General features: G+C 45.2%; 1 protein-coding gene across 1 annotated transcript; it reads left to right on the forward strand.

Annotated features, from left to right (window-relative positions):
• Positions 1-4,460: 4,460 nt before the first annotated feature.
• On the forward strand, positions 4,461-6,137 carry LOC124667272 (F-box protein At3g49450-like). Its single transcript, XM_047204575.1, has 2 exons — positions 4,461-4,547; positions 4,631-6,137. The coding sequence occupies exon 2, from the start codon at positions 4,675-4,677 to the stop codon at positions 5,476-5,478; it is 804 nt and encodes a 267-aa protein (XP_047060531.1). The 5' UTR covers positions 4,461-4,547; positions 4,631-4,674; the 3' UTR covers positions 5,479-6,137.
• The last annotated feature ends 6,407 nt before the right edge of the window (positions 6,138-12,544 follow it).

Consider the following 12,544-nt stretch of genomic DNA (forward strand, 5'->3'; position numbering starts at 1 on the left):
TCATATCTATTAGGAGGGAGTAATAATTTAAATGAGGTGCTACACCTCATACATCTTAATACTAGTATGGAAATAATTTAATGTCTCTAAGTAACCAAGCATGAGGCTTATTAGACCAAGGTCAGTACCTCTATTTTAATTACTTAGGATCACAATTTAAATGAGAGAGGAGCTCTCATACTATTTAATTAAGTTTGTGTGTATGTGTTAAATGGACTAGAAATGGCTCCATAGCAATTATTTGAATCTAGTCCATGATCATGCAAAATAACTATGCTATATTTTTGCATAAACAAATATATTATGTCAAATGTGATTTATTAGAGTTGGAATCAACTAAAAATCATTTATAGACAAATTTTAATATTTATTTGAAGTTAGAAAAGGCCCGGCCTTGTTATTTTTATCATTTAAATTTAACTACGAATTTGGCTATGAGGCCAGTGGCATTATTTAGATAATTTCATGGGCTTTCCATATATATAAAATTGGTTAAATTTGGTGTAGTAGATTTCAAACTATTCAAATTTGAAGTGGGCAGCAGTATTGGATTTGAACCAAATAGATTAAATCATATTTGAATGACTGGGCCACGCGGGAAACAGAATGGGCCAGGACGAGGGGAGACGAGCTGGGCTGGCCCAACTAGCGCTGCCCACGCCGCGGGCCGTCTGACGAAGTGGGGCCTGCGCGTCAGTGACTCTTAAACACCGAATCGGTACCTGGCAATATCGGCCGTTAGATCAGACGACGATCGCACGGCTGAGGGAGTTCTTCTTCTCCGGCGAGAGGAGGGCGTGCTGGCGACGGAGGTAGGGGGTCGGAGGGCGTTCCAGGCCGCCGGCGATCGATGGCGAGGTGCGAGGCGTCGTTGGCGAGGGTGAAGAAGGCCCTGGTGCAGTGGCGGAGCTTGGGGAGGCGCGGATCGATGGCGATGGTCTGCGGGCTCCGGCGGAGATGATCTCGCAATTCCGGCGCTGGAGGCAGTAATTGGAGTGGAGAAGGGGTCGAGGAGAGCGAGGGAGATGAGGTGAAGTGAATGGTGTGAGGAACTCGTGCTGGGGTGGCCTCTATTTATAGGATGGTGAGAGGCCGGCGGGTGCTGGGAAGGGTCGACGACGACGAGGTCGTTCCAGGGAGCGAAGGGGCAAGCTAGGGGGCGCGCGAGGTAGGCGGTGACTAGGCGGAGCTAACGCGCGTGATGGCGCAGCAAGGGGAGGACGAGGGAGGACTGGCGACGCTCGAGTGTTCGCAGTACGGGCGCGGCAGACTTGCGATCATGGCGATGGCGACAGTGCACGCGCGAGCTCTGGAGCATGTCTACGGGGTAGAGGAGACGTTGGCTACGCGCGATGCAGAGGTAGGCATGCAGGGGGAGGACGAGGGCGACCAGGCGATGGCGTGCACTGGCGCGTCCAGTGACATGTCTGGGCGCGCTCTGGCATGGCTGGGGCGCGTCTGGGCGCGTACGGGCGAGTGGCGTTCTGGCCAGTGCGGTGCGTCCCTTCGGCCAGGGAAGGTACCAGCGTGCATGGTTGAGTGCAGGCTACTTGCTGGACACGATTAAAGTGCAAGGAGAGGAGCAGAGAGGGAGAGGGCATGATGACCAGCATGGTGCACGACATGGTCCTGTTCTGAGCATTTCCACCCTTTAATCACCACCAGCAAGTACATGGGTTGATGCAGGAGATGCAGAGGATCATGATCATCACAAGCCAGAAGTGATTTAGGCTAAAATCCAGTGAGTAATAGAGAGTATGAGAAAAGCAATTTCATGCCTGCCAAGTGTTTGTGAAAATGGCCGCATGAAGAAAATGTTGGAAATTTGCAATTATTTTTGGTGGGGTTCATTTATATAATTAATGGGATGGAATGGTGGTGGTGGTGCCCATTTTGGAGTTGATTTGCAAAATGGCCAAAGTGAGATGATCTTCTCTTTGTTTCAACATCACTACTTGTCACATTCATACTGGTCAACCTAGTCAACTCTGGCCATGGTGGTCAACATGAAAGTTACTCACCTTGACATGGTCTTGGATGACATGGCTTTGGTTTACCAAGTTTAGTTTAAGAATAGAGAAAACCAGAGGGGTAAAGTAGTGAAGAAAATATTTTGGTGACATATGACCATTATCATATGTGTGTAGATTTTGAGATTTCCTTGGGTTTGATTCTGGTTTCATTGATGCAATTGTGTTAGTTTATCATATTTAGGTATTCTACAAGCAAGAGAGCAAGCAATTATGGCCTAGAGTGAAGATTTGTAATTTGGCATAATGTGTACGTGAGTGAAATTGGGATTTTCTCCCTATTTAACTTCTCTCTATTTAATTTGACTTTTGTTGACTCTAATGTGATTCTTATTAGTTTAGAAACATTTCCAAACCATTGAATCCATTTAAAAAGGTCTTGTTCAAAGATTTGCAAAAATGGCCAATACACATAAAAGATGATGTGTCAAATTTTATTATTTTTGTAAATTGTTCACCTTGTTTTACTTGGTCATGGGTTAGGGTTAATTTAGGGTTATATTAGGTTTGGAGAAGGTTTCACATCATTTGGTCAAGGTTTAAAGTCATAGGGCAAAATTTGGTGAAATGGCTATGTGCCACATATGCCTCTATGCATATGTTGCATTTGAATTTTAATTTGACTTGGCTTGACCCAAATGGTGTTGTTGAGTGTGGAAATGGTATATAGGAGTGATCCAACCATTCATAACATATATTAGGGTCAAGGTTCTTAAATTCATAATTTGCATTTTACTCTCATATGCCTCTATGGCATTTTTAGTTTCTTGTTATTTTCTTTGGATTCCACTTGGATTTGTTTTGTTAAGTGCTAGATAGGGTGTATGAAGGTTTTCCAAACCACTAAACAAAGTAGAGGAGCTTAGGGTAAAGATTTATAAAAATAGCCATAGGCACATATGCCTTTTTCTTATTTAATTTCCTTTTATTTTATTTTAACTAGGATGGTGAAAAGAGGGGTGGGGTTTAGGGTTTAAGATTATTTCAAATACTAATAACAAGCAATCATGGCAATAGCACAAGAATTAAGCAAGATCACTATGTATCAAACTTAATTTAATAAAAGTTTTTGTTGGTTCCAAAATTTGGAACTAGGGAAATTCATTTATTTTGTTTTGAATTTTTGGGATGTTACAGGTGGGCAGCGGGTCGGTCATGGAGATGACCGTGGCGGCGGAGGCGAAGCGAGGGCCGAGGCCGCGCAGGGTGTTGAGGACGAGGGCGCGGTCGCTCACGGGAGAGTCGTTGTCGGAGAGCGCATCGGCGAGGTGCTTCTGGCGGCGACAGTACTCGTGGATGGAGAGGGATCCCTGCACAAGCTGGCGAAAGTCATTGTCCAGGTAGATGGCTTTGTTCGCGGTGAAGAGGTCGCGTGCCGCGAGCCACAGCTGACGCGCGGTTTGATTCCCCGCAAGGATCATGTCCGCGACGTCTTCGTCGATGGCGGCGTGGAGGTGGTTGAGGACGGTGTAGTCGGCGGTGGCCCACGCAGCGTCGGTGGGGGCGGCGGCGACGGTACCGTCGACATGGCCGAGGTAGCCGGAGCGGCCCAGGGAAGCGCGCATGTAGATGCACCACTTGGAGTAGTTCCCGGCGGCGAAGGAGAGCAGCACGGGGCCAGCGTGACGCGGCGCGCCGGCTGGGACGATCGCGGCGGCCGAAGCGGCCGCAGGGGCAGAGGAGGTCCCGTCGGTGAGGGCGGTGAGCTCCATGGCAGCGGAAGGTAGGGTGGGGCTAGGGGTGGCGGCGGCCCGACCTAGGGTGGTGGCGGCCGAAGAGGCGGCGGCGGCTAGGGTTGGGATGGGGCGGCGGCTAGGGTAGGACCGAGATTAGTCTGATACCATGTAGAAGGATTTTGGGGGAAGCCTCACACGTATAATGACGTGGGGTTCCGGTGTTTATATAATAGGCCAGAGACCTAGGGTTAGGTTACAATTACAATACAGTCCTACTGTAAATACAATATGTGCAATCTAACACTCGGCCATGTTCAAGGCTTCCTTTTAACGGATTCCACACAGGCTGAGTTGCAAACATTACTTGAGTACTGTACTTGTATAATCATATAAGTATGACACAGATCCTACCTGGTCTGAAACAGTTTAGCACGAAAGCTCAAGCCAGTACGTCGCTTGTTTTTGTGTTTTTCCGACGCCAGGTTCTTTTATCGAGCAACAGCCTTTTTTTGTTAGAATCACCAACTGACACTCGTTGAGCCGTAGGTTTGGTTCTTCTTTCTACTGTTTGTTTTTTCTTCTTTTTGAGATACGAATGCTCATTTTTTTTTTTAAAAAAAAGCTCATCTTTCAACTGGTACATAACGCATTTTCACCCAGACGGCCCATCCTCCAAAAGACACAGACGGCCCTGCACCGCCTCAATCGCCTTCCACCTCGCACTCCTTCAGCCCAGTTCTCACAGCGGCGCACCAAACCCTCGCTCGCCGGCGCAGATGGCAGCGCTCAGCACCGGCGCACCGGCGATACCTCGCTTCGCAGCTCGCACAGCAAGCACTTGGTACATCCTCTCTCCGAACCCCCCACTCTCCACTCACTGATACCACGGATTTCCAACCTCTGCTCCTTCGCCCCGATCTGCAGATTCGGCACCCCTCGTCTCTACGGACGGCGACGGCGCAGGCCCCATGGAGAGGGCACCGATGAGCGACCCGATGTCCAAGATCACCGACGACATCCTCGTGGATATCATCTCGCGGGTGCCTTACAAGTCCACCTGCTGCTGCAAGTGCGTCTCCACGCGCTGGCGCGACCTCTTCTCCCACCCCGACCACCGCAAGAAGCTGCCCCAACCCCTCGCCGGCTTCTTCTATGAAAGCTACAACAGGGACCGCTTCCCCAAGACAGCTCGCTATTTCACGAATGTTTCAGGAAAAGGTCACCCTCTCGTCGACCCTTCACTATCCTTCTTGCCCAGATACGATAGCCTTCACATCTTGGATTGCTGCAATGGCCTCCTCCTCTGCCGCTGCTGGAAACCCACTGACCCCAAGACATTGGATTATGTGGTGTGCAATCCTGCCACCGAGAAATGGGTTGTTGTGCCAGCCACTGATTGGTCCAGCAAGGTGGTGGTTGCTCGCATTGGGTTCGAACCCGCAGTCTCCTCCCACTTCCATGTCTTTGAGTTCATTGATCAGGAGGTATGGGGTATAGATCAGTCTGAGCTAAGCGCTTATCGTGGACGTATTGAAGCGGTGGCGACCTACTCATCCAAAGCTGGAGTTTGGACGCATCAAATGGTTGAGGACGAGGAATTTGTGATACCTGCTCATTCAAAAGGTGTTTTCTTTAATGGGATCATGCATTTGGCTGCATTTGATTATATGGTAGTCACCTTTGATGTCGAAGGAAATCTTTTGCGGGTCATTGGGACTCCTTCACCATCATACCGCTATGAATTTCCTGTCAACGATGTCTTTCTATCATAGGGACAGTTATATTTTTCATACGGTACTGATTCTGAATCTGATAACGGTTCTGAAACAAGTTCTGAATCTTATAGTTCTGACTTATTAGTCTGGGCTCTTGAGGATTACAGTAGTGAAAAATGGACCTTGAAGCACACTGTTAGCCACTTGCAACTGTTCGGAGACAAATTTTCAGGCTACCCTGATTACAATGTTGTCTCATTCCACCCGGAACGTAATATGATTTTCATAGTTTGTGGGGACGAGAACTCACTTATGTCATATGAGATGGATTTCAGGAAGCCACGTTTTCTGCGTCGACTTGGATGTGAATGCCAACTTGAATATCGTAAGGTTGACGTGAAGACTCCTTTTATTCCATATGTTTCTTTGTTCATGGAGTCATTGGCAGATGGGCCCTGAAGAGTCCTACTTGCGTACGGCAACTTCACAGTTATCTTTATGAAGTCCTAGTTTCTCGGGATGCTTGAGTGCAGTAATGTACCCGACTCAGCTAGCTATTGGCTATTGCACTTTATATAGTAACTGATCTTATGTTTGCGTCTTTGTATATATTAGTATTTCGAGCAGTTTCATATGGGTAGTGTTTAACCATGGATACTATGATTGCTTCGTTGTACAGTTATTGTCTTTGGTATCTAGAGTCTGGTTTCTGCTTATTTCTCTGTCTGTGAATAATTTATTTGTGTTGCAACTCGTTGGTTAATCTGGGCCTTTTTGGCATTTGGATAATTAGTCCTGGTGCGTACTCGTGGATCTCCATTTACTTTGTGATGCTTGAATTCCATTATTTTCATCAATATGGCTTGGAAACTTCTGTTTTCCCCTCTCAATGATGGAGTGATGTCATGTGTATGGAAGGTATTTTCTCATGATAAGATATGTTGTCATGTATATACTGTTTTTGATAGTTCAAGCTGGATTTCTTTCATTGTGTAGACGGGATTCTTTTTGGAATACCAGATGTTGACATTGTTGAACTTGCATGTGAAGTAGGCAGGTGAACTTGGAATATCTACTATATTAAAGCTCAACGACTTCGTTTTTTCACAGAATTTTGGGCCACTTTGAGAATTAACGAGGCTGGGTTGATTTCTTTAGTTATTCTTCTATGTGCACTTTCGATGTTGTATAACACTTTGCCTCTCATCATACTACTTCCGTGGGCTGATTTTGCTGCTTTGACGTGTGGTTGTAGCGTTGTCAATTAGTTATTCTTCTGTGTGCACTTTCGATGCTGTATAACACTTTGCCTCTCATCATACTACTACTTCTTCCGTGGGCTGATTTTGCTGCTTTGACGTGTGGTTGTAGCATTGTCAAAGTAGTCAAAGCGGTGCTCAGTAAATAATCCATAGCTCTGCCACCGACCAAGCAATTTGCTCCCCGCCACCCACCTCTCCAATTTCACATCCTTGCCGTCCCAGGGCCGAAACCTTCCTCTCCCTCCCTAGCCACGCCCAGCGTCGCCGCAGCGGTTCCGACGCGTAATTTTCTTCTCCTCTCTCTTTAAATCGCCATGGGAGAAGGGAGATCAGCGGGAGGAGGCGCATTGCGGGAGGCTTCGCTAGGATGCCTCCGGTGAGTCGTGTCGCGAGACGCTCCACCAGGCCGTCAGCGACGAGCGCGAGGAGGCACATCGCAGAGGCTCAACCAGGACGCCGGCGACGAACGCGAGGAGACGCGTCGCGGGGATGGCTGCGCCAGGCCGCCGTCGAATCCGCCAACGGGCATGAGCTGTGAGGAGGGGCCGCATTGTGGTGTGCGGCAGGTCGCCGCCCTCCTCTTCATCCTAGGCGGCCGGCGGCGCGGAGAGGAGCTTGGCTTCCCGAGGTGACCCAGCCCGCCGTTCCCTGCTTCTTTGCTGATTGTTGCGACGGCCTCCCCGAGATTCTTCCAGATTGGGCTCTTGCTCCAAAAAAATCTGACAGTTTCGAGATGTATCTCTCCTAGATGGGCACTCGCTCGATTCGCCTCGCCAGGCTCATGGTGCCGCGGTCACAGATGAGCTCGACCGCCCTGGGAAGGGAAAAAGGGGGGGGGGGGGGTCGCTGTCGCGCGCAGCGAGGGCTTGGCCGATGGTGCCGACTGCCGAAATTGTCCGTGCCGGTCCCTGGACGGGAAAGCCGAAAGCGGCAGGTCCTGCAAGGGGACTGTGACGCTGTTCCCGCTGTGAGGCTTCCTGCTGGTGTTGTCCGGGCTGTTGCTGGCGGGCACCATGGCGAGGCTCGTGTTCGCCACGCCGGTCTTGATGCTCTTCAGCCCGGTGCTGGTCCCGATCATGCTCACCATCGGGGTGGTCGTGATGGGGGGGTACTCACAGCTCCCTTTGGACACTGCCAACTCCTTTTGGTAATGTCTTACATGCATGTGCTTAAGCTCTTATGCTTCATCAGATCAGTTTCGTCTAAGATCTGGATTGTCATGGCATAGCATCTGAGATTTAGTATGGTTAGAGTCTAAATTAGAGCTAAAGAAATAAGGACGGCTTGCTACTTTCTATTTTTTGTTTGGTTCATTCAAATCCAGTCATGTTAGATAAGTGCTGGAGAACATGCTTTCTAAATCAAATTTATTATCTATCCTTTTTCTATCAATTTTATTTTTAAGTTTTGAATTTTGTTTGCTTGACCCAACTTCCTACAGATACACGATTTCATGATAGTGCGCTTTTTAAATCCTCGCCAGCTGCAGGTACCTGGGTGAGCCACTCCTTTAATTGTTGGTTACTTTTTCCATAGGTTGGAGAATTACTCGCACTACTCGCTTTCATAGGTTTTTTTATTATCCCCCCCCCCCCCCCCAAATATCTCATTTTTTCTGTTTTGATGCTAAAGCCTACAAGATATGTCATCAATGAATATTGTTTTTTGCAGTATAGAGGAAAGTTGAACCACCAGGTCAAGCACTCATAAGGCAATGGCGGAACCAGCACTGTCTTACATGTTACGCTGTATGTGCAACAAGTTAGAAATATAACTTATTCTCAAATACCTTGATTTAGGGCTTATATTCTGTAGGGAACGAATCTTGAGACAAATAGTTAAAGGTGATTCTTACTGTAAATAGGTGGAGCATTTCTTCCGGGTGTATTAATTCCATGTTTCTAAAAAAAATTCCACTGTTGCCTCCAAATGAAGCATGATACTCTGCGTACTATGTATGTTTGAAGAATTTAATCTAAGGTTTATATTTAAACCCAAAGATTCCTGAACAGTGAGTTCTTAACGGAGACACATTTAACATTTCTTTAAGGGCGAAAAGATTGGATGGTTCAGACTCTTTTGTTATAGTATTTTTTTCCCAATTCTGCTACCCTGTATGAATTAACCGAAGTTACTAGCAAGTCTTAGAACGGCTATTGAGTATGTTGGTGGTGGTGAATGAATTCCCAGGTTTTCTTCCTTTGCCATCATGCCACTGTTCTGAATATAGTTTTCATGATAGGTACAGCACACTGTCCAGCAAGGATTATGTATGCCACCATCATACAATTGTATCTCTCAACTGGATCTGCTGACTAAATTGTGCATCTCCCATTTACTAACTTCTATCTGAGAAGTCCTTTTGGTGTTTTGTCTGCATATATGATATAGTGCTTTATTTACTTCTTGCTGGTGATGTAGTTAATTTCAAGAACACCACGATTGAGCAATTGGCAATGTTACATCGTGCAAGAGCTGGGATCATCCACCTGCCACTTTCTTCCAAAGTTAAAGATGAAAAGGATATTTCATTTCTATTCATACATGGCAAGCTAATAAGGTGAAGTAGTAATACACAATCTTCACGGGAAATAATATTTTCTTGCAAAGATGACTTTTTTATTCATTGCTTTGCAATAGATGTCCAATTTTTGTACTTCCTCCCTTAATTTTTGTAGGGCATTGATGTGTTGAAACAGTAGTATATTGAGCTTCACGAGGGACTTATCCAGTGTTTGATCGAATTTTAAATTCCACAGCTTTACCAGAATACTCATATTATTTAGTAGTTATATTTTTATATGCCAGGATCATTATCTAGTATCAGAATTGGTTGTGCCTTTGGAATTAGCCTGTTGAAGCTTTTCCATAGTATATAATCTTTATTTCATTAGCTCAGTAGGCATGAATAAGATTATCATATAGACAAAGGTTCAATATTGTCACAATCAAGCTCTCCTTAGAAGTATGTTATCACATCCTTCTCTTAAAAATAGCTAATGAAGCTTCGTTTTGAGGATATGACATATGAAGGTCCAATATCTCATTTTCTCATTATCTTCCAATTTGTATTATATGTGACCCGAATTATTTATGTAGAATATGGTTTACGGTAGATTTAGAGAGATTCATACATAAATTTGCAGGTCAAACCGTGGAGAACTGAGTAGTAGTTTTTCCTTCAGCAAGCAAGAAGAGGAGAAACACAATTAAGAATATGCAAAGGGAAGCGATGTATTTGCAAAGTACATTCTTTTTCTCATCAACTTTATATTCTACATACATATGATGCTTGCTTTCAGGTTCCTTGCACATTCCACATTAATTAAGTAACCGAGATGCCAAATTATTTTATAGTTCGTTGAAAGTAAAAATTGCCAATTCAGTTGTGCTAGCTCCCATATGATATCATGTTACTGATCTGGCAGGCTGCCATGTGTTGGAAATGTTTAGCTAAACAAATTAGCAATAGTCTTTTTTGTTTGCTACAAAATAAAATTGCTGTAGTCATCTTCCAGTGTCACATGTTTCACCAAGATAGAGTTATTTGAATGTCACAAATTTTTCTGTTATATATATAAATGCTAGCTCCCATATGATATCATGTTGCTATATCAGGCTGCCATGAGTTGGCAATGTTTAGCTAAACAAATTAGCAATAGTACTCTTTGAGTGCTACAAAATAAATTGGCAATAGTCTTCTTCCAGTGTCACATGCTTCACTAAGGAGTGTTCTTTGAGTGTCACACAATTTTCTGTTCTATTATGTACATTACACCCTTCCATGCATAATAAGTGTATTAGTTTAGTTTAAAAAGGACCCAAGAATATCCTCTCATGCATAGTAATCTATTCAGTGAAAGATGACCATGGAAAAGTGGTGTATTTCCTGCAGGTTTAGAACACACGATTTGCTGACATATAGAAATAGCGAACTGAAGGAAAGTGTCCTGTAAATTGTAAAGAACCCATTTTGAGATTTGAGTGCTTAATTTAGATTTTTGGGTGTCATTCCTTCTCAGGTTTGCTGGTTATGCAGACTTGCTCTACTCTTAGCGCATGGCCTGTAGTTCATGGTTATTTGTATGTACTTGCCAACAATGTTAGAAATGGAAAACCTACAATAAAAGGAAAGTTGCAGGATACACCATGTGTGTTCTAAAATATACATGATTTGAGAAAAATAAATACTTCTATTAATCACTTCCTTGCTAATATCTTCGACACTATTGCTTTTGCTTTGTAGAAATATGATGATTTCTTTTTATGAAATATGATGATAGGCCCACAAGCCCACAAACACCACTTTGGATCACTTTGAACGAATCAATGGCAAACTATAGGCATCATTATTTGTTTAAAAAGAATATTTGAACAGAAATTTAATGGAGAGCACTGCTTAGGCAGTTAGACCGCCCACTTCAGTGAATAGTAGAGGGCCAATGACCCAAGAAGAGGAGCCAGAACTCGCCAAGCGCGCCACCGATGAGTCCGTCCGGTCTGAACTTGCAAGGGTAGCCGTACGAGATCTCTACATTACCAATGAGGCAGAGATTGAGATGTTGCCTTCGGTTGCTTCCTTTTAATCTTCTAGATGTATGCTATGTACTGAAACTTACTAAAATCCATAGTTAAGCCCCTCCACATGCATGTTAGTTGTACACATTGTTTGTAAAAACAAAATGATCAGTTTCATGCTTTATATTTTCCCACCATACATAACAATGTATTTTAACGCATTGCTTATCGTCCATTTACTAGTACACCTCCACATCACCGTCGTAGGCTTAGCGTGGCATGCCTCTGTGCCTATCCTTGCTAGTACCAAATATTTGGCTTGGTAAACAGTACAGTAAGAGCAGCATTGCCACTGCTACCTTCGATGCATTGCGTCGGTGGCCTCTGTCTCTCTGACCATAGCCCCTTTCTCCTCCATTGTTCACCTTTGCTGCCGGCCTACCGAAGATTCCACTTGAAGGACTTGTGGACACGTCTTGAGGGCTTCCAGAAAATCATCGGAACGGCATGTAATTCAATCGACAACCCAGACCCGTTCCAGCGCCTCGTGTCACAGATGCAGGCTATCTCCAGAGATCGATGCTGCTTTTCGACAAGGCACAGGAGAGCCGTCAGCTCACTCCCGAGGAAGATTGGCTGCGCAAGGAAATCAAACGGTCATACCTAGGCCTAGCCTCCCTTGAGCGAACAATTGCAAGACAACACACCCAGATTGCAGCGCTAAAATATGGAGACGCAAATACCTCTTTCTTCCACCGAGAGTGCTCATACCGACGACAGAAAAACAGAGTCTACTCCATCGTCGTCGATGAATGGGTCCTCACTGACCACGCTGATATGGCAGAGGAAGCGTTCCACCACTTTGATGGGCAGTGAAGTGGAACGCGACTGCACACTCGAGCTCGACGAGCTAATCAAGCCGGATGGCGTCTCCACGACCTTCAACAAGGACGAAATTTGTATAGTGTAACTTGGTTCTGAATACTCTAAGATAGCTATCATAACTGTGGAGCAAGCTAGGATTGTATTAATATACTTTTATTTTCATCTATATATGTCACACTTGAATTTTCTTCTTCAGGTTTGGGGTAAACAGGTTTCTGATGCCCCTGAAAGCACCTCTACCGTGTATGGTAAATCTGAAGCTGCTTGCCTAAGTTCATACCGGAGTAGTGTTTGCTAACCTAGCCATGCATCTAAAAATGCTTGAGACCATTGCCGTCGTGGTAAACTGACAGATGACATGGGTAGGCTTAAGTTGAGGCTGGATGTACGCTGATGGATCCGAAGGAGGGAAGATGGGAGGAAGAACACACACAAACACAAGGGTTTACCCAGGTTTA

The sequence above is a fragment of the Lolium rigidum genome, chromosome 6 (genome assembly GCF_022539505.1).
Source record: "Lolium rigidum isolate FL_2022 chromosome 6, APGP_CSIRO_Lrig_0.1, whole genome shotgun sequence".
NCBI classification, from domain to species: domain Eukaryota; kingdom Viridiplantae; phylum Streptophyta; class Magnoliopsida; order Poales; family Poaceae; genus Lolium; species Lolium rigidum.

What these genes read in the sequence shown, in the direction of transcription:
- LOC124667272 (XM_047204575.1), top strand. Translation starts at nt 4,675, where the DNA reads ATGGAGAGGGCACCGATGAGCGACCCGATGTCCAAGATCACCGACGAC.